At 38.6% G+C, this 20,613-nt stretch overlaps 2 protein-coding genes across 5 annotated transcripts in view; both read left to right on the plus strand.

The window, feature by feature from the left end:
* TFRC (transferrin receptor) overlaps positions 1 to 20,143 on the plus strand; it is a 28,668-nt gene extending 8,525 nt beyond the window's left edge. For 3 of the 4 annotated variants that reach the window (XM_027582295.1, XM_027582297.1, XM_027582296.1), the window contains exons 4-19: positions 613 to 826; positions 1,979 to 2,128; positions 2,306 to 2,411; positions 4,195 to 4,308; positions 4,983 to 5,081; positions 5,666 to 5,805; positions 8,424 to 8,581; positions 9,545 to 9,664; positions 10,785 to 10,870; positions 11,441 to 11,504; positions 12,466 to 12,533; positions 13,287 to 13,345; positions 13,562 to 13,643; positions 15,120 to 15,341; positions 16,338 to 16,478; positions 17,074 to 20,143. In XM_027582295.1, coding sequence (XP_027438096.1) covers positions 613 to 826; positions 1,979 to 2,128; positions 2,306 to 2,411; positions 4,195 to 4,308; positions 4,983 to 5,081; positions 5,666 to 5,805; positions 8,424 to 8,581; positions 9,545 to 9,664; positions 10,785 to 10,870; positions 11,441 to 11,504; positions 12,466 to 12,533; positions 13,287 to 13,345; positions 13,562 to 13,643; positions 15,120 to 15,341; positions 16,338 to 16,478; positions 17,074 to 17,316 — 2,066 coding nt within the window. In that variant the 3' untranslated portion in view covers positions 17,317 to 20,143. The remainder of the gene's footprint in view (positions 1 to 612; positions 827 to 1,978; positions 2,129 to 2,305; positions 2,412 to 4,194; positions 4,309 to 4,982; positions 5,082 to 5,665; positions 5,806 to 8,423; positions 8,582 to 9,544; positions 9,665 to 10,784; positions 10,871 to 11,440; positions 11,505 to 12,465; positions 12,534 to 13,286; positions 13,346 to 13,561; positions 13,644 to 15,119; positions 15,342 to 16,337; positions 16,479 to 17,073) is intronic. The other variant, XM_027582298.1, reaches the window with a different exon arrangement.
* LOC113916270 (aldo-keto reductase family 1 member B1-like) lies at positions 5,844 to 8,060 on the plus strand. Its single transcript, XM_035726159.1, has one exon. The coding sequence runs from the start codon at positions 6,920 to 6,922 to the stop codon at positions 7,925 to 7,927; it is 1,008 nt and encodes a 335-aa protein (XP_035582052.1). The 5' UTR covers positions 5,844 to 6,919; the 3' UTR covers positions 7,928 to 8,060.
* Positions 20,144 to 20,613: the final 470 nt, after the last annotated feature.

Raw genomic sequence — 20,613 nt, forward strand, 5'->3', positions numbered from 1 at the left:
TTTAAATGCACGGAAAAAAAAAAACCCAAAATGGAAAGGTAACTATTTAGAGTTTTTATACATTTGACTCTTGAACAACATGGGCTTGATCTGTGTGGGCCCACTTATATGCAGATTTTTTTCAGTAAATATATTGGAAAATTTTTTGGAAATGTGTGACAGTTTGAAAAAACTTACCACCTGTGTAGCCTAGAAATACTGAAAAAGTTAAGAAAAAGATAGGTATTGTTGTAAGAATGTACTGTATAATACCTATAAAATACAAAATATATGTTAATCAGTCGTTTATGTCATCATAAGGCTTCTGGTCAACAGTGGACTATTAGTAGTTACGTTTTTGGAGAGTCAAAAGTTATATGCAGATTTTTTACTGTGTGTGTGGTCTACACCCTAAACCCACCCCCCCACATTGTTCAAGAGTCAACTGTATGATTTATTAGATTGAATGGTTGAAAATTACACAAAACTGAGATTCATTATTTACTTTCAAACTGCTTACAATTTGAATAAACCTGTATTTTTAAGGCTTAGCTGAAAATATTAACAGTTCTTATGGGAATATATTATAAAGGAAAATCCTGTGAGTTCAGCCATGAAACTTTTTATCCTTAGGCTTTATGATTGGCTACTTGGGCTATTGTAAACGTGTAGAACCAAGAGCTGAGTGTGAGAGACCATCAGGAACGGGGCCTCTGGGGGTAGAGGGAACAGAACCTTCCGAAACTGAAGAGTACTTCCCTGAAACTCCTTCTCGCTTATTTTGGGCGGACCTCAAAACAATGTTGTCACAGAGACTGAGTAACACAAACTTCCTCACCACCATCAGGTAAGCTTGAGCTACTTCAGAAATTTAATGTCAGTACCTAAACAAATACCAATTACTCAGAGCAGTGCAACACAACAGACAGTCTGGAGGAAAGCCCTCTTAGAGTTAGGGGAGGCTTCCTGTGTTCAGCTGGAGGGTAAACAGTTAGTGAATTCAAACTATGTTGGATGGGGAGAAGTGTGAGGACACTCCTTTTTCTTTAAAAAATTTGTAGGTCTTTGATCTTTTTGTCATCAGGCTCTTTGTAGCTTGTTGCTTGCTGTCAAACTTTCTTCTGCTTTGATTTTTCATCTTAACCCCTTGTAAGTCATGCTGAACTTTGCTACTATCCAGAAGGGTATCAGTAGCGTTCTTCGCTCTTTAGATCAGGACTAACTTGACTGCCTGACTTGATATAGAGACATATCATGTCTTTAGTATTCCTTGATTTCTTCTTGTTCTCATTAATCCATACACTAAGACGTGTCCTTAAGGTTTCTGTCCTTTGGTTTTTAAGATCTTCCGTAGACACTTAGCTAACTCTGTGTAAAGAATGTATTCATCTTTCACCTATTAGCTGGCTTCCTACAGTTGCAGTGGTACAATAATTCTCTTAGTCTTAGCTTAGGAATCTTGGCATTTTTACTTCATCTAGTGAATACTTTTGTGTATACTATACCAGGCATTATAGATAAAATGAGAGTGTAGTTTACAAAAAAAAAATCTATATGATCTATATATATTTACAATGAGACGTAGGAAATCAGAACAAGGAGTAGTTTCGCTTCAAAGTAGGTGAAAATTAAAGCTGTACTTATTGAGTTCACCAACAGTAACACTATCTTTCATTTTGCTTACAACGGATCTCTTGGAAACTACTCATTTCCCCTAAAACTACCCTAAGCAGGTACCCCCTTAGGATGGGGCTCCTGAAGGACCACTTTACTTTGGATAAAGAGTTTTTAACAAGCTGAAGACATAAATTCCTTCAGATATTTGGCCATTTTTTTTCTAAGTTTGTCTTTAGTCAGCCCAGAAATTTTGGGTCACAGTTAATTTAGCTATGATGAGTAGTATGAGTTATGCTTTTAAAACAATTTGCTTGATATTTGAGTTCACTGTTTATTTTAAATTAAATTTCAGTTCATTTAACAGTGACGGTTTTTCCTCTAGGCTGCTGAATGAAAATTCGTATGTCCCTCGTGAGGCAGGATCTCAAAAAGATGAAAGCCTTGCTTTTTTCATTGAGAATCAGTTCCGTGCATTTCTACTTAGCAAAATCTGGCATGATGAACATTTTATTAAGATTCAGGTCAAAAGCAGGTATGTTGAAAGATGGTAAACTGATTTTATATAAATAGCTGTTTTCAGGTGTGCTAATATAGCAGAGACTTTCAAAGTAAATAATGCAAGTCAAATGCTAAATATATTAAAGCCATTTAATTTTTTTCCCCAAGGTTGTCCTTAGCTTCAGCTTCACTTTAACTTAATCTTTTTTAGCAGTGCTCAAAACTCGGTGACCATAGTGGGCACGGACAGTGGCGTGGTATACCTGGTGGAGAGTCCTGAGGGTTACGTGGCATACAGTAAGGCAGCGACAGTTACTGTAAGTAAGGCAAAACAATGCATGAGATTTTTTTCCCTACTGAATAACTCAGAAACTCCTTGTCGTTACTTTTCTTACGATTTTGGTGTAAATTTACTTGTAAAATGAAAGTGATCATGAGATGCTCTTGTTCTCTACCCTCCTATGCCACAGTGAAAGTAAAATCCCAGGTCCTCATCTAGGACAGCAAGGCCCTAAGTCATCCTCCTTCTCTTTTCCTCCTTCACTGTGCTCTGGCCACCCCAGCTTCCCTGGGTGTTCCTCAAACTCTGAAATGCAGGCATGCTCCCACCTCAAGGCCTTTATAAAACTTACCTTTCCTTCTGCCGGCCCCACTCTTTCCTTAAATACCAACATGGCCTGTTCCTCATTTTGTGCAAATCTCTTCTCCACTTCTTCCCTTCTTTAGGGACGTCTTCCTTGATTATCTTGTTAAAAATGGCCTTCCTCCAATCACTTCCCCTTACCCTGCTTTATTTTTCTTCATGGGACACACCTGACATTTGTTTCCATGCTAGCATGTAAGCTACACGAAGGGCTAGAGGTTGGCTTTAGGTACTGCTATGTCACAGAGCCCTGGACAGTGCCTGACACAGGGTGGTGTTTGCTGAATGAATGTGAATATCAAGATACCATGTGGGGACAGATAGAAGTAACCATCTTGGCTGGAGTCTAGTCTTAGCTTGAATTTTTAATGCTTGATCTTTTGAAATTTAGGCAAATATGGCCAAACTACTACAGAAATTGAAAAACAGATCTATCTAGGTTTTTCAGGTGAAAAAACATGTTTGTATATCAGGGGTCTGTCTAACGGATGCCTTCCCAGCCAGATGAAGTCTTACGTGTGCCATATCACTTTCCCTGCCTACCTACAAGCTAGGGGTTTGGAGGTGGGTGGACTTCTGGCCAAGAATATTGAGGGTTTGGGAGCACCTGGGGCACAGTCAGTTAAGCATCCGACTCTTGGTTTCAGCTCAGGTCTTGATCTCAGGGTGGTGAGATTGAGCCCTGTGTGGGGCCCCACGCTGAGCACGGAGTCTGCTTGACACTCTCTCTCCCTCTCCCTCTCCCCCTCCTCCCAACCCCCCCTTTCTCTCTCTCTCAAATAAATTAATTAATTAAAAAAAAATAAAAACACAGGGTTTTTGTTCATCCGCAAGCTTTCTATATTTGGATATTTGCTTGTCAATGTCAGTTTATAGCTCTGTTAATAAATTTTAGGAACATTATGAGACAGCTTTTATAAACATCTAAAAGTTGATCTGTGCAAGTCACTTTATTGTAGTAGATAGTGTTCAACAGTTTTCACACGGGTTTATTATCAGAACTTTCAGTTAAGACCCATTCCTATGTATGTCCTCAATTATCTAGCATTCAGATGTTAGGAAATTTATGTAATTGGTGCTGCCAGGGCTAGCCTACAGTATTTATATTGGTATGTGTCTCTTTGTTTATCATATTCTGTTTGCTTTTCTCTTCTCCCAAAATACTGGAAGCAATGTAAAAGAGATTAAATGTCAATAGGTCAATGCGAATTAGATTAAAGGCAGCATGTGATGTTACCAGACGTGAATATAGGAGGCCAGAAGTCTTGATTCACTCCTGATAACTGTGACCGGTTCGACTAGAACTCTCTTACATCCTTTCTAGGCTTTCATCTCCTTTTTGTCTTTTTGTTTTCTCTCTTGGGGTTGAAATGTAAAACCATCCTGTCTCAGACTCTATGGCTGTTCTAATTACCATAATGCTCATTAACTCTGATGTCTTGATGTCTTTATTCTAGGGTAGACTGGTCCATGCTAATTTTGGCACCAAAAAAGACTTTGAGAATTTAAAATCTCCTGTGAATGGATCTTTAGTGATCGTTAGAGCAGGGAAAATCACTTTTGCTGAAAAGGTGAGTATAAGTTATTGAGTACATTGGTATCATGCTTTTCTTCATTTAAATGGTATTGATTCTTTTTACATTCTGAAAACTGTCAGTCTTAAACTCTCAATACCTAATAACATAATTTATTAAAATGTTCAACAAATTACATAAGTTCCAATTCTCTAAACTGTAGGACACTTGTAAAACTATGGCAGAGCCACTTGGAGTATTCTGCAGTCATTGTCTTTCAGTGAAAAAGAAGTAATCAGAAATGCTTAAGTGAAAGCAGTTTAAATTTAGAATAACAATATTCTGTTGTTATATAGGATTGTTAAATTATTGTTAAATTAAGGTGCTTTAATTGTTACGTTCTATATAACCCAGTTTTATGTATGTATAGAATTCAGTTCTATGTTTTATGAAAAGGAAAATTAAAAGTCAAAGCTCCATAAGCACCTAGAATGGAACATAGCAAAAGACAGTGGTTGTGTTGGATGGGTTTTTATTATTTGTCTTTGAAACTCCTTGATGAGTTAGTTAAGGCAAGAAGTTTGTCTCAATGTATAAGCTATTTGAAACATTGGGGAGTTTCAGTGCAGTCCTCTCTAACCCTTTGTCTTTTAGCATAAAGCCCAATGCATAGTCTTCTAATTTTGTGTGATTACATCTTCACTTTCTGATCTTTACATGTTTTCCTTTAGGTTGCAAATGCTCAAAGTTTCAATGCAATTGGTGTCTTGATATACATGGATCAGTCTAGATTTCCCATTGTTAATGCAGAGGTTCCAGTCTTTGGACATGTGAGTGTTTTTTTTTTTTTTTTTTTAAGATTTTATTTTATTTATTTGACAGAGAGAGAGCACAAGTAGGCAGGCAGGCAGGCAGAGGCAGAGGGAGAAGCAGGCTCCCCGCCGAGCAGGGAGCCTGATGTGGGGCTCAATCCCAGGACCCTGGGATCATGACCTGAGCCGAAGGCAGACACTTAACCGACTGAGCCACCCAGGCGCCCCGTGAGTGTTTTTCTTAAGAAAATGAGTTTTTGGATTCTACAAATGTTGCTGGGTTCCATCTGTATTAGTAGTATAACGTGCCTTCCTTAAATGCTCTTTTTTTTTCTGGGAGAGTCTAGCACTGACAAGAAGATGGATTATGTGACTTTGAGACGTAGTTATTATTGCTAACGGAACCTTCTCAACAGTGTCTTGAATTGGGAATTTGGCATATGCTATATAAAAACAAGAGTAACATGTTGTAGAGCCACTCAGACCTTCAGGCTTTGAGGTGCTAAACTAAATTTAGGCTATACCCTCATGCTGAATCTGAATCTTCTAGGGATTTCTTGAACAAATGCCTGACAGAGCACATTATTCTTTTGTTTTACTAGGCTCACCTGGGAACAGGTGACCCGTACACACCTGGATTCCCTTCTTTCAATCACACTCAGTTTCCACCATCTCAGTCATCAGGATTGCCCAGCATTCCTGTCCAAACAATTTCCAGAGCTGCTGCAGAAAAGTTGTTTGAGTAAGTTCTTATTGGAAGGTTCTCTTATTTGAAAACTGGTTTTATGCTTAGAAAGGAATAGTAATCATTTCAGTTAATTTTATAACATTTAAAACAATTGGCTATAATTTTCCATATTTGGCATTTCATGGGGTGGATAGCTGTTAACTTGCAGATAAATATGAATTTTTTTCCTCCATAAGGTGATCTTAATAATTAGACATTGGATTTATAAACTCAGTGAGTCCTTGTTCAATTTACCCACTGAATTCCTTGTATACTGTTCCTGGCATAGCTTCTGCTTGAGGACTTCCTGAGGTAAAGCACTTTGTTGCCTATGGCAACCCATTCAGTTATTGGAGTAGGTCTGTCAGAATTCATGTTGAGCTGAAATCTTATTCCCTGTAACACCTATTAGTTCTAGAGTTTCTTCTTAACAACAGAACAATTCAAGTTTTCTAGTCCGTAGATTGAATATCTTCAGTTCTCATGACAGTTTCCAGATGCTTTACAGTCATGGTTAGTCCTGGATATCCTCCCTAATGTTTTAGTATCCCTCTTTAATAAGAGAACCCAGTCTGATTAGAGTAATTGTCATTAACTTTTATCTTGATCTGGACGTATTTCCCACCTGGTATTGGCACAGGATGTAGATCTAGTCTCAAGACACTTATGTGAACATTTATTTGCTGTGTGACGTAGAACAAGTTACTCTAACCCCACTGATCATGTTTCTTTGACTTAGATAGTTGAAATATATTCTACTTAACAGGGTGATTGGTTTCAAATGAAGAGCATCTACATGTAAGGATACCTGTATAATACTATGCGACTAGTAACAATGCTATCTGCGAAGCATTTTTAATAGGTGATTTTTATCGTTCTTACCACCGCTTACAAGTCTTCCCTAACCTGTGAAGCCAGCTCCCTATTTTATTGTTCTGTTGTGGGGGGTAATAATGTTTTGACATACTTCTGTAAGTAGAGCAGTCATTGTTTGGATAACATGAGGAATTTGATAGGGGAAGATACCTAACTATTAGCAGCATGAAAATATTCTTTTATAACTAAGATAAGAATGTATACTGGTTAGTAGAGAGAGTGAGGAAACATGGGGATGTGTTAATGGGCTTGTATGCAAGAACTTCATTCTGGGTGGTCTTCGGGAGTGGGCCTGTGGATCTCAGCAGTCATGGCCAGCCACCTCGTGCTCTACACCGGCGCCAAGATGCCCATCATGGGGCTGGGCACCTGGAAGTCCCCTCCAGGCAAAGTGACCGAGGCTGTGAAGATGGCGATTGACCTTGGGTACCACCACATCAACTGTGCTCACGTGTACCAGAACAAGAATGAGGTGGGGTTGGCCATCCAGGAGAAGCTCAAGGAGCAGGTGGTGAAGCGTGAGGACCTCTTCATCGTCAGCAAGCTGTGGTGCACATTCCATGAGAAGAGCATGGTGAAGGGAGCTTGCCAGAAGACGCTCAGTGACCTGAAGCTGGACTACCTGGACCTCTACCTTATTCACTGGCCAACCAGCTTCAAGCACGGGAAGGAATATTTCCCACTGAATGGGGAAGGCAATGTGATTCCCAGCGACACCAATTTTGTGGACACGTGGGAGGCCAGGGAAGAGCTGATGGATGAAGGGCTGGTGAAAGCTATTGGAGTCTCCAACTTCAACCATCTCCAAGTCGAGAAGATCTTAAACAAACCTGGCTTAAAATATAAGCCGGCTGTTAACCAGATCGAGTGCCACCCGTATCTCACTCAGGAGAAGTTAATCCAGTACTGCCAGTCCAAAGGCATCGTGGTGACTGCCTACAGCCCGCTCGGCTCTCCTGACAGGCCCTGGGCCAAGCCTGAGGACCCTTCCCTGTTGGAGGATCCCAGGATCAAAGCTATCGCAGCTAAGCACAAGAAAACCACGGCGCAGGTTCTGATCCGGTTCCCCATGCAGAGGAATTTGGTTGTGATCCCCAAGTCCATGACACCCGAACACATTGCTGAGAACTTTCAGGTCTTTGACTTTGAACTGAGCAGCGTGGATATGACCACCTTACTCAGCTACAACCAGAACTGGCGGGTGTGTGCCTTGGTGAGCTGTGCTTCCCACAAGGACTATCCCTTCAATGCTGAGTTTTGAAGCTCTTGGTGCCTCTTCCCCTCCAGGTTGAGTCTACAGAGTTGAAATAGTGCCACTAACGACTGGATGTTGGCTGCTGGGAACTTTAACCCTTTCATCCAGACTTCTTGCCTCAAATAAAAGTTGTTTTGTGGAAAAAAAAAAAAAAACTTCATTCTGAGTCCATCTTGGTATCTACTTAAAATGTAAATTATAACTGTCTCTGGCAGAAATGCACGTGTCAATAAAATCTTTTAAAAAAAAGGCACGTGTCAGATGAGGACAGGTAGAGAAATTTTTTTAAACACTGGTTAAACTTGGAGGTAACTGATTTTCAAATGATTGCCTACAGGTCAGAGTAAGATACAGATGGCCATCAAGAAGTAAATTTTGTATACATTTTCTTTGTATGTCCTCCTAGCCTGGACCTTCCCTGGGCAGTAAGGAAGACTGATTTTGAAAGCCTTGGGGGAAGCAACAGTAACTCAGAACTCTGATGTCTGTTTTCTTCTTCTAGAAATATGGAAGGAGACTGTCCTTCTGCTTGGGAAATAGACTCCTCGTGCAGGCTGGAGACTTCCCAGAACAGGAATGTGAAGCTCACTGTGAACAATGTGCTGAAAGAGATAAGAATTTTTAACGTTTTTGGAGTTATTAAAGGTTTTGAAGAACCTGGTAAAGACCCTTGTTTTTGTTTTGTTTGTTTGTTTGTGTTTTCCTAGTTCTTAAGAATGTGGCCAGAAGAGGGAAGAGGGAGTGCAGGAAGGCTGGCTTTGGCTTGGTTTTGTGGAATGCTAACTCTTGTCTGTCCTAAAGCGAACTGTTTAGGTGTCAGTTTTATTGGGAGATAATAAGACCCTAGGAAATTAACTTGTCAAAAATTGACCATTAAGATTAGAAAATGTTTTTTAAGTTATTGAATAGAACAGCAGTAAGCACATTTCTTCTCAAAGGGGGCAGATAATAAACCTGTTGCAGGCTATCAGTCTGTTGCAGCTACTTAACTCCAACGTGGCAGCGTGAAAACAGCCATAAATGATACGTAATGAATGCGCACGCAGGCTGTGATTTACCACTGACCCCTTGAATAGGCCATCTGTTTATGTAGAATCTAACAGTCATATCATTTAGTAAAGAAAGCCCGTGGGGCGTGCCTGGGTGGCTCAGTCGTTGGGCGTCTGCCTTCGGCTTGGGTCGTGGTCCCGGAGTCCTGGGATCGAGCCCCGCGTTGGGCTCTCTGCTCGGCGGGAGGCCTGTTTCTCCCTCTCCCGCTCTCCCTGCTTGTGTTCCCTCTCTCGCTGTGTCTCTGTCAAATAAATGGATGAAATCTTTAAAAAAAAAAAAGCCCATGGATTTTGGTTGCTTATTAAACTATTAGTGGGCACTGATAGGTAGCCGATGAGTAAACTTAATTGGTAATGTGGAAAGAGTAGCAATACTAATAAGGAAAAAGAGATTAGCATTGTCATGTGAATTTTTAATTTCTGGAGTCCTAAGTCAGATATGAAATATTTTATTTACCCTTAGAGCATATACTGCATTTTTACCCTTTTTACTAACATGATTATTCTAGAGTTCAATATTAGAAAACAGTTTAAAAGTTGATTGTATAATTTATCTTTTCTTTTTCTTTTTAAGATCGCTATGTTGTAATAGGGGCTCAGAGGGATGCCTGGGGTCCTGGAGCTGCAAAGTCTAGCGTAGGAACAGCTCTCCTATTGGAGCTTGCCCGGATATTTTCTGATATGGTCTTAAAAGGTAGAGTACAAATTTTGGGAACTTGAATATCTATGTGCTATGTATAGTTCTAAATATTATATGATTTCTCACTTTCGCCTATATTATTATGGTTCACTTACGCTGGGCTCTGAGTTCTTAGGTACAAAGCAGATCATCTTTTGTTGGATCTGCCTTTGACTGAAACAGCTTTCCATGCAGTGTCTTCATTGCATTGGGTATCAGCTCCTTTTTGAGACACCAAAAAAGTATTGTATTGGACCCTAATTCTTAGTTTGACATATTCAGAATGATATGGCAAATCTAGCATGGTCTCTAAGGAATCTATTTTAAAGCAAGCAGTGGTATACCTCTGTACTAATTTTCTATAATTTTGTTATAAAGTTATAGTATGTAATTTTATATATTATACTTAGAATACTAGGTATGTTCATATGTATTTATAATATATAAACACTTTCAAGCCTTTCTCCCTTGGTACTTGGCCATTCCTCTACACATACCCCCCCCCACACACACACAAACCATCACCTTCTTGAATCTTTGGGTCAGAGGGTAAGTTGTAGTGCTTAACTTTTATGCAAAAGTATATAATACAAAAAAATACATACCCAAGGAAAGGGGAGGAATGGAGGGCAGTGGTACATATAGTCCCAAAAGGAGCTGTCATTAATGTAATTCCTCTGAAAACTCTTTCTTATAACTTAAATGTGTGAATTTGTATTCTATTTCATAACAATTGTTTGTGGAAGTAACCCAGCTTTTTAAGTGATTGACCTCTACGCAGATTGTTTTCAGAGAAGGTACACGTTGTAGTTGCACCATGATTTCAAGTATTTCTTGGTCCAGATGTTAAGGGGCTCAAAGAATGGAGTTGGGAGAAAAGTGACTTCCTATAAAAACTGGTCCCTACCATGTATTTGAAATCTTTTTTGCAAATGATCTTTTATCCTGTTCTTTGTAGATTACTTTTAAAATTTATTTTTATTCTTTCTGTTGTTGTTCTTTCACCTGGGGCCTCAAAAGGGAAAGAAATAGTTTTTAATCTGCTGTCTTGAATTAGAAATTTCTGATCTCATCTTAAGTCAGTTGCCTACCTGTAACCTGTCCTAAGATAAAACAACTTTTTGTTACCTTTTAGATGGCTTTAGACCCAGCAGAAGCATTGTCTTTGCCAGCTGGAGTGCTGGCGACTTTGGAGCAATTGGTGCCACTGAATGGCTAGAGGTATTACCTGTACAGCACCCATACCCAGAATGGGCAGCTGAACTTGTTTTGGCTTAATTTGTCCTCCAGAAACCATACTCTTTTAGATTTGATTACAGTTGATCCTGAACGACACAGATGTGAACTGTGCGGGTCCACTTATGCATGGATTTTTTTTTATATATAAATACAGTATAGTCCTCTAAATGTATTTTCTCTTTCTTAGGATTTTCTTAGCATTTTCTTTTCTTTAGCTTATTTTACTGTAAGAATACAATATATAATACATATAACATACAAAATAAGTGTTGATCAACTATTTATGTTATTAGTAAAGCTTCCAGTCAACAATAAGCTATTCGTAGTTCAGTTTTGGGGGGTCAAAAGTTATACGTGGATTTTCAGTTGCGTGGGGAGGGGGTTAGTGCCCTGACTCCCACGTTAGGGAGGTCAACTGTATATCATTTTTGCCTTTGTATATTTAATCTCAATAGACTCTAAATTTAAAAAGATGCCCCTAATAATAGCTGCTCCATGTGACAATTGGATTAATTCATATTAGTACATTTAGTATTTTTCCTTCTCTTTCAGGGATACCTTTCCTCCCTGCATTTAAAGGCTTTCACGTACATTAATCTGGATAAAGCTATTCTTGGTAAGTATCCTTTTCATTAGCTGTTTATGAATTTAGATAAATTACTTATAAAACAGAAGAAAGCTTTTTACAGCAACACTCATTATTTTCTATAATTTACATTGTCCATTCCCTGATTAAGACTGACTTAGCTTTCTCTTAGTAGTCCATTCAGTTGTAGAATGGGTGCAGGTTGCCTTGTTGAATGCAACAGTTCCCAGTGTGGTCCTCAATTAGCAGCATTCGGATCACCTGGGAACTGTTAGCTGTTAGCAATGTAAAATTTCAGACCTTTTGAGTCTGAAACTGGAGTACAAGTCCAGCAGGCTGTGTTTTAACAAGCACTCAGGTGATTCTGAGGCACTAAAGAGAACCATGAGTCTGGATTGTTTTTTACACCAGAAGGAACTAAACCATACTGTATAGAACGGTATTTCTAGGGACTAATTCACATCTAGCTAGATGGTGTCATCACGAACAGAAATACCAGATAGTCAAACTGCTAAAAGAATTTGAATGTTATTAAAAGTGCAGAGGTAGCCAGCGGATGAACTGAGAATAGTAAAATATCGCATTGGAAAGAAAAAGGAAGGAGTTAGAATTGAACTAAATTTGCACTAGATTCGTCGTTATTGTCATCTTACCCAGACGGCAGGATGTGCGGAGTGTGGCAAGTAGACGGCTAGCAGATAACTGCCCTAATTAGCTGAACTAGAAAGGCACCGGAAACAATCGTTAACACTGTCATCTGCCAGCTCAGGACTAGGAGCTTCAGTCGAGTCAGATTAGGGCTAGCAGTTACTAAAGAAGTTGGCTCTTAAATCACTGTTTTTCTCTAGTTCTCGAAGAGGATAGTTGTATTTGGCCACTCATCTAAGTCATCGTCTTCCTTTTTTGTTGAGTACTTTTGGTTGTAGAAGCTGCCATGTGAAAATTACTTGACTAGAGAAGGGGCAGTGTTTTTAAAATAATCTCTTTGCAGGTACCAACAACTTCAAGGTTTCGGCCAGCCCACTGTTGTATTCGCTTATTGAGAAAACGATGAAAGATGTGAGTATATACCTAATTACAAAATCTGTAACTTGCTTTTTCATCTAATTTACAATAAGATGGAAAATGACGTTTAAACCATCATAAGTAACCAAGTTTTGCAACTGGGAGGAATGAGATTTGGCTCAATGGGCTTAGAGGCCATATATATTGGTAATGATTTTTTTTTTAAGGATTTTATTTATTTCCTTGAGAGAGCACAGAGGGAGAGGGAGAATCAGACTCCCTGCTGAGGATTCTGAGATCATGACCTGAGTCCAAGGCAGACGTTTAACCAGCTGAGCCACTCAGGCGCCTCTGGAATGATTAAAGACAGAACAAGCGTCAGAGAACTTGACCTCGATCCTATGGGAAACTAGGAATTGCTGTAGAGTCTCCAGCAAGGCAGTGTAATGTGTTTGCAGGTTAGGCTGCAGTAGTATAAAATGAGCTACAAGGCAAAAAAAAACAGAAACAAGATAGGCCTATCATGAAGGCTAGAAAGGGCTTTTAAAATTGCGGCTAACCCACCTTTAAAATGGTTAAAGAAGGAGAACATTTTTTTCTCCTTGTAACTGAAGGAACCATGACAGCATGAGTCTAGTAGGAGTAACTAGAAATTTGAGATTTTTTAACAGTCTTAAATTTTTTTCAAGAAGATACAGTAGATTTTTTTTAACAAATGTTTAGAGATCTGAATATGTTTTTGACCAGCCTGAATAACTATGTCCAGAAAGATTCATTTTAGTGACAAATTAATTTTTTATTTTACAGGTGAAACATCCGGTTACTAAGCAGTCTCTTTATCGGGACAGCAACTGGATGAACAAAGTGTAAGTTGAGAAAAGTGAATGAACAGCTTATAGAAAAGCAGAATCATCCAGTAGCACCTGCTGTGTTAGGTAGAAATCTAAACCTAACCTTGCAGTGTGCTTACCTGTACTTAGAGTCAATTTAAGAATTTATTTGGGGATAGGGGTAGGGTTGCATGATAGCACAGTTTGCTCCTTAGAAAACTTTCTAGAGACACATTCTTGCTTTCCTTGCAGAGAGGAATTTTCTTTGGATAATGCTGCTTTCCCTTTCCTTGCGTATTCTGGAATCCCAGCAGTTTCTTTCTGTTTTTGTGAGGTAAGTCTGAACTCTAAAGTTATATCTTAGATCTTCTTTCATCAATTTTGAGACCTAGAGTGCTTAAAATGTTTTAAGAAGTTAGACACATGCAGTTATTGCATGCTCCCTTATTATCAGTCTCAACGTAGAATTGTTCTCAATTAGTTTAATTAGCAGTTGAATGTATTTGCTAAAACATCTTCAATTAGGTATCATGAGTTTTAATAACAAGGCTACTACCTATTGGACAGTGCAGATATAGAATATTTCCACCAAACAGAAGGTTCACCTGGACATTGCTGTACTTGATACCTGTTAAGATACCGTTCTAGACATTTGTCCAAAGATGTTAATCTCTTGAACAGGGATTACGGGTAAAAGCACAAAAACCAAACAGATGTAAGGTTGTTATGAGACAGAACTTTGAACAGACCAAGTTGTAGGAAAGCAAGATTGGCTTGTTTCAAGAGCCAGTTAGAAGGCCCTGAAGGCTGCTCTGAGTAAACAGAAGGATGAAGGCCTCTGTGCTGAAGTGCTAACGTTGGAAAGCCAGCCCTGTAGTGGGTTCTCCAAGGGATGAAGAGATCCTAGAGTTTTAGTATAGGAGGTCAGGGTGGAAGGTGTTAACTTTTGCATCAAATTATTGATCTCACGGAGGCCAAGTCCTCACGTGACTTTTTATCACTGGATGTTTTGGCCTGGGACTAGGAGGGGAAAGGTCTGAAGCAAGGGAGTGATGTAAGATCTGGATTTGGAGATTAACAAAACTGGAACTCTCTTGACCCTCTGCTAAAACAGCAGTGTGGATGGCATTGAAATAGCTGGTCACAGTATCTGTTTAGTACAGTAGGAAGAACTGAATGTCTGGTCCTAGGGTTGAGGAGATTTATGGATGATTTCTGTTGACCTCCAGAAGGTTTTTAAAAAAAACTTACTGACTTCTTAGATGTCAAAAACCTAGCAGGTAATACAGAACTATATAGTCTGAAAGTAAAGAAAATAGAGTTGAAGAAATAGTTACTTAAATTGTCTAATGAAGGTAGAGACAACTTCTTATTAGAAAGGTAACTTGTATGAATGGATTGAATGCTGAATCATTAGAAAGAAGGTCAATTTTAGTCTAAGTGTGACACTTTATATCAAAAATACACTTCACGCATGCTGTCCTCATTCTTTAATGAGCCAAACTTCCCAGAGAGGAAAATAAGTATACAACCTCAAGAAATTTGGCTAGACATCTCTTTAGGGAATATGATGCAATAGAACAGGGATTCTATAGGACCTAGAAGAAAGCAGTCATTCTAGGAGTAGGTTAGCTTCATAGGAAGCAGCAAAAGTAGTTCCAGTATAGTGGATGGGAGATAAAATTGGAGTAGGAATACATTAGAAGCAAGGGAAGAATTCCAACTACTATTACCTTGATAGTAAAATGAATGTGTGGCTCCTACTCTTATGACCCACCTGTGAGTACATTCACCTAGCTTTGTTTTTCAGGACACAGATTATCCTTATTTGGGTACTACCATGGATATCTATGAGAAACTGAAACAGAAAATTCCTCAGTTGAATGAAATGGCACTTGGAGCAGCAGAAGTAGCTGGTCAGCTTATAATGAAACTTACCTATGATCTTGAATTGAACCTGAACTATGAGATGTATAATGACAAAATACTTGCATTTGTGAAGGATATGAACCGATTCAGAGCAGACATAAAGGTGAGCACTAATTAAAATCAGGTTCTTAGTGCTGAAATATCCAACAGTTTGAAGAATGATGTTTAATTTAGCTGTTCCTGAGGAGGGACAGGGTTGGTAGCTGAAGTACATTTTAAAGTGAACTAATGTATAAGTTTTCATAGAATTTGTAACTCATTTGAAAGGGAAGTTGAGAGGCTGTGGGTTATAAATCTAGGATATACCACAGTAAGTATTTCAGAATCTAATTAGCCTAAGGTATGTTATGTTTATGTAATTCCAAGCAACCTGTAAAGAGGACCCAGAGAATATGAAGATCTCAACCATGACTCTGGACCTATGAGTTTGGGCCATAGAGCATATATGCCTTTCAGGGATGTCACAGATGGAGAGAGAACATAGCCAGTAATTACAGTCTTACTTAGTGTTGATTCTTTGTTCCTAGTATTCAAATGCTTGATAAAATCAAATTAATAGTAATCTGTGGTTTCCAACTGGTTTTATGGTACTAGAAGTCAATTTAACAGATCCCTTCAATGAAGTAAATCACTGATAAGTCTTAATGATTATGGCTTTCTTGAAACTTGATACTATAACTGATCAGAAAATGGGACTTACGAGAAAAATCACTAGATTGTGAAGTTCACTGAACCAAAATGGTTAAGATTTTCCCCCATCAGCAAATTGGCCTGGAAACAATATACTGCACAGGATTATATATTAAGTAAATTATGTTAAATTTCTTGACGAGGACGGCTTCCTTGGGAAACTAAGAATGGATAACTGTGCCATCTGCTGGGCTCAGATACAAGTGTATTACTCTAGTTCATAGAGCCTGGGACCTCCTGGGCAAGGTGCCTAAGTCTAGCATTCTCTGCTCGGTCTAGCATTCTCTGCCCGCAAGTCACCCCCTTTTATCAGAACCGTCTCAGTTGCTAGCACTAAATTAGAAATGTATGTAGAATAATATCCTTAGAATAAATATCTCATAGGAAGTTTCATGTCCTTCTGCTTCAGGAGATGGGTCTGAATCTACAATGGCTGTATTCTGCTCGTGGAGACTTTTTCCGAGCCACCTCCAGACTAACAACCGATTATAAGAACGCAGAGAGAACAAACAGATATATCATGAGGGAGATCAATGACCGTATCATGAAAGTAAGTAAATGTCTAAAAAAGGGAGAACTAAAGTATGTTGATTTTTCATTGGTAAATCTTGCATTTCTAAAAAGTAGAGTAGTAATTCCAGGACCTTAGAATCCTTTGCTGCTTTAGAATTGAGCACAGATTTTTAACTCTTATTAGCAAGACCTAGAACTGACATACCTAAACTGGAAATACAAAAGGCATTTGACCTAGTATTAACCTTTTTAGAAAGGGATCATAAATGATTTTTAGCTGTCATTTTCTCTGTATTCCTGTTCTCTAATTCAGCCCTTAACTGCTTTTATCTTAATCTGCTTGGAAGAGGCAGGAGACTTGATTACAGCGGGAACTTGTAAATCTTCCATATGTATGCTCTGTAACTAAAAAAAACCAATACAATTAGAGTTCACTTTTACAAATGAATTGACAGCTTACTTTATAATTTTAATGTTAGAAGATTAGTAGCCTGGTTCTCCACATTCTTAAATTTGGGGATTTTTTACATTTAAAGTGAGAGAATGACAGTTGTTTTACTACATCAGGTCCTCCCCTCACAGCAAAAGTCCCAGCACTGTGTAAGTTCTCTTGTATGTTTTTGTTTCCATAGGTGGAATATCACTTCCTCTCACCCTACGTATCTCCGAGAGAGTCTCCTTTCCGACACATTTTCTGGGGCTCTGGCTCTCACACTCTGTCGGCTTTACTAGAGCATTTGAAGCTGCGTCAGAAAAATAACAGTGCTTTTAATGAAACACTGCTGAGAAACCAGTTGGCTCTAGCAACTTGGACTATTCAAGGAGCTGCAAATGCCCTCTCTGGTGACATATGGGACATTGACAATGAGCTTTAAATGTAATGCTCGTAACTCCTATAAGAACATCAGGGTAGTGTGATTTCTAGACTTGTGCTGGTTGTGCTAAATTTTTAGTAGGGCTACAAAACCTAATATTGTTAAAATTCTACCCAACCATCTTGGTACTCCTAGATATCTTTAGGCAGCAGCTTTTAATACAGGGTAGGTACCTGCACTTCAAGTTAAAGTGAATAACGACTTAAAAATGTTCATGATAGAATCTTTTCTCTGATCATCTCTAAAATTTTAAATGCTTTGTTTGGTAACTGCCTCTTTCTTGTTACAGTTATGAAAAAGTCAGAACCAGTTACATGAATTATTGCTCTAAATCCTAAGGACATGAACTGGTAATCTTCTAAGGGGGAGGAGGAGGGTGGTATCTGCTGAAGGCTGAATGCGGTGGCTTGGTGTGATCCTCTGCCTTCATTTGATGCTGGATAGGAGATACCAGGTTGTAAGACCTCATTCTCCAAATGAGATATATGCCTTCTCTAAGGATTTAGCTGGTTTCCACATCCTTGAATGAAACAGTTAACTTTCAGAAGAGATGGGACTTGTTTTCTTGCCCATGAGGTCTGAAGCAGAGGTCCTCCAGTTGGATAAAATGAGGTTCAACTGTTTATCACAGGAGTAAGGCCTTAATGTGTTAACCTCAAGATTATTTATGAAAAGAGGAGACCAGAAGCCAAAGACCTGTATTTTCTTTTCATCCTCCCCTCCCCTGTAAGCCTTTGTTCATTAGCTTTTTGTCGTTTTTGTGTTTCCCAAAGTATTTTGAAAGAGAACCAGCTTTAGGTGTTTAATTTCAAACTCAGTTTGTCAGACGTTAAAGAACACACTGCCAAATTTTGGCCAAAGTGTTAATTTTTTGGAAAAGCTTTCTATCATTTTGGCACTGAGATATTTATTGTTTATTTATCAGTGACAGAGTTCACTATAAATGGTGTTTTTTTTTATAGAAGATAATTATCGGAAGCAGTGCCTTCCATAATTATGACAGTTATACTGTCGTTTTTTTTTAATAAAAGCAGCATCTGCTAATAAAACCCAACAGATACTGGAAGTTTTGCATTTATGGCCAACACTCGTGGGTTTTAGAAAACAGCCACAAGCCAAATAAAATTTTAAAGCTAAATATCGGTAAAGAATTCCATTTAATTGGGGGTTGCTAATCAAGTTAGACTTCTGTTTAGCCAACCAGATAAAAATAGCAGTTCTCCTAAAGGGAAGGAATTGTAACCAAGTTATAAATTAATGTCACTTAAAGGCTTGATAGTACTCATATGTGTGAAATTTTACAGCTCAGTTTATCCAAGGTGTAACTTTAATTCAAATTTTGCAAAATTTCCAGTACCTTTGTCACAAACCTAACTCACATTATCGGGAGCAGTGTCTTCCATAATGTATAAAGAACAAGGTAGTTTTTGCCTACCACAGTGTCTATATCGGAGACAGTGATCTCCATATGTTACACTAAGGGTGTACGTAATTATCGGGAACAGTGTTTCCCATAATTTTCTTCATGCAATGACATCTTCAAAGCTTGAAGATCGTTAGTATCTAACATGTATTCCCAGCTCCCTATAATTCTCTTTTAGTTTTAGTTGCAGAAACATTTTATGGTCATTAAGCATTTGGTGGGTGAATTCAACCACTATAAAATAAAATTACTTCCTTCAAGATTCTTTGTTTTTAAACCTAATGTAGTATCTCGTTATATTTGTGGTTTCTCCACGTCTTCTGTTTAGCGGAATAGTAGTATACATTTATAACGTTTGCCATTGACAAATGAATTTAACTTTATCCCCTTATTTGTATGTTCTCTCCTGTAAACTTAGTTCATAAAAGTTTGAATCCAGAATTGACCTTTTAGCTTAAATCAGGGGAAACTTGCCTAGGAGGCTCGGGGGGAGGGGGGGTGGAGTGAAAGGTGTAGGGAAGCGAGGCTTGCAAAAGAATCTTTGAACATGTCTGCCTACCCATTAGTATGTGGTGGTTTTCAGTTAAATATAGATGTAAACAAATAAGTTTGAAGCTACATGAGTAAGACTTTATTTTCTGGTCAGCCATCATTATAAACCTGATAATCAGCTGTTTGTCATAGGGCAGTTCACCCTAAGAAATCGTCACCTAAGAAAAAGTCTATAGGGTCTCTTAAGGTTCTTAAACTTAGCGTCACCTGCCTAAGTTAACCTCGATCTAGATGATTACAGCCTCACTGAACTGCTTCACTGCTCGCAGTCTGTTTAGTCTTCACAGTGTTTTCTCTTGAACTGGTATTTAGTGTAGCTGAGTGAAAAGGTCATAGCTGGGATCCCTGGTTTGGGTATCATGCTTTATCATACTTTAATGAAAGCTCAGTAACTTCAAGACATAATATGAATAATGGGCATCCATTTACAGCAGTAAATCTCTTCAAAAACCTCTTTTCCATGGTGAGGATTCAGTTATTTCTAATCCAGAAAGCCACTAAGTGGTAAGAGGCTTAATATTCCTGAATGAAATGTGTATCTGACTAGCAACAACCTGCTGGACTTCAGATTTTTTCTGGTTATAGATATCAAGTGCATTTTGAAGGTAAAGGATAAAAGAAGTGAGCTCTATCGTGACTCACTGTTCTATAACTTGCATGACCTTTACTGTGTTTCCTCTTTGAATGTTCTTGAAATTTCAGTTGGCTAAACATGGCTTGTTAGACTTGCCAACCTACTGCTCATCTATATCTTTATAAACAAGTGATATGCCCTTAAAATTGTGTCCAAGCTGGTATGTGCAACAGTGTGGAAATCCCTTATCTGATTTAATAAAAATGCTTGAACACTGAGTCGTCATTTTTTAAAATAGACTTTATTTTTTTAGTGCAGTTTTGGGTTCATAGCAAAATGGAGCAGAAAGTATGGAGTTCCCATATACTCTCGGCCTGCACACCCCTGGCCCAGCTTCCCCCACAATCAACATCCCCCACCAGAGTAGGACACAAGTTATAATTGATGAACATACATTGACACAACATTATTGCCCAAAGCCCATAGTTTACGTTAAAGTTTAATTTCAGTGTTGTACATTCTGTGAGTTTGGACAAATCTACAATGACATGTATCCACCATTTATAATACGGAATAGTTCTACTGCCTTGAAAATCCTCTGTTCTCCACCTCTTCATTTTCCCTCTCCTGCATCCCTGGCAACCACTGATCTTTTTATTGTCCCCATAGTTTTGCCTTTTCCAGAATGTCATGTAGTTAGAATTGTACGGTATGTAACCTTTTCAACTTGACTTCTTTCACTTAGTAG

This window comes from Zalophus californianus, chromosome 1, assembly GCF_009762305.2.
Source record: "Zalophus californianus isolate mZalCal1 chromosome 1, mZalCal1.pri.v2, whole genome shotgun sequence".
NCBI lineage: Eukaryota > Metazoa > Chordata > Mammalia > Carnivora > Otariidae > Zalophus > Zalophus californianus.

Coding starts and splice junctions, on each gene's coding strand:
- LOC113916270 (XM_035726159.1), top strand. CDS start 6,920: ATGCAAGAACTTCATTCTGGGTGGTCTTCGGGAGTGGGCCTGTGGATC.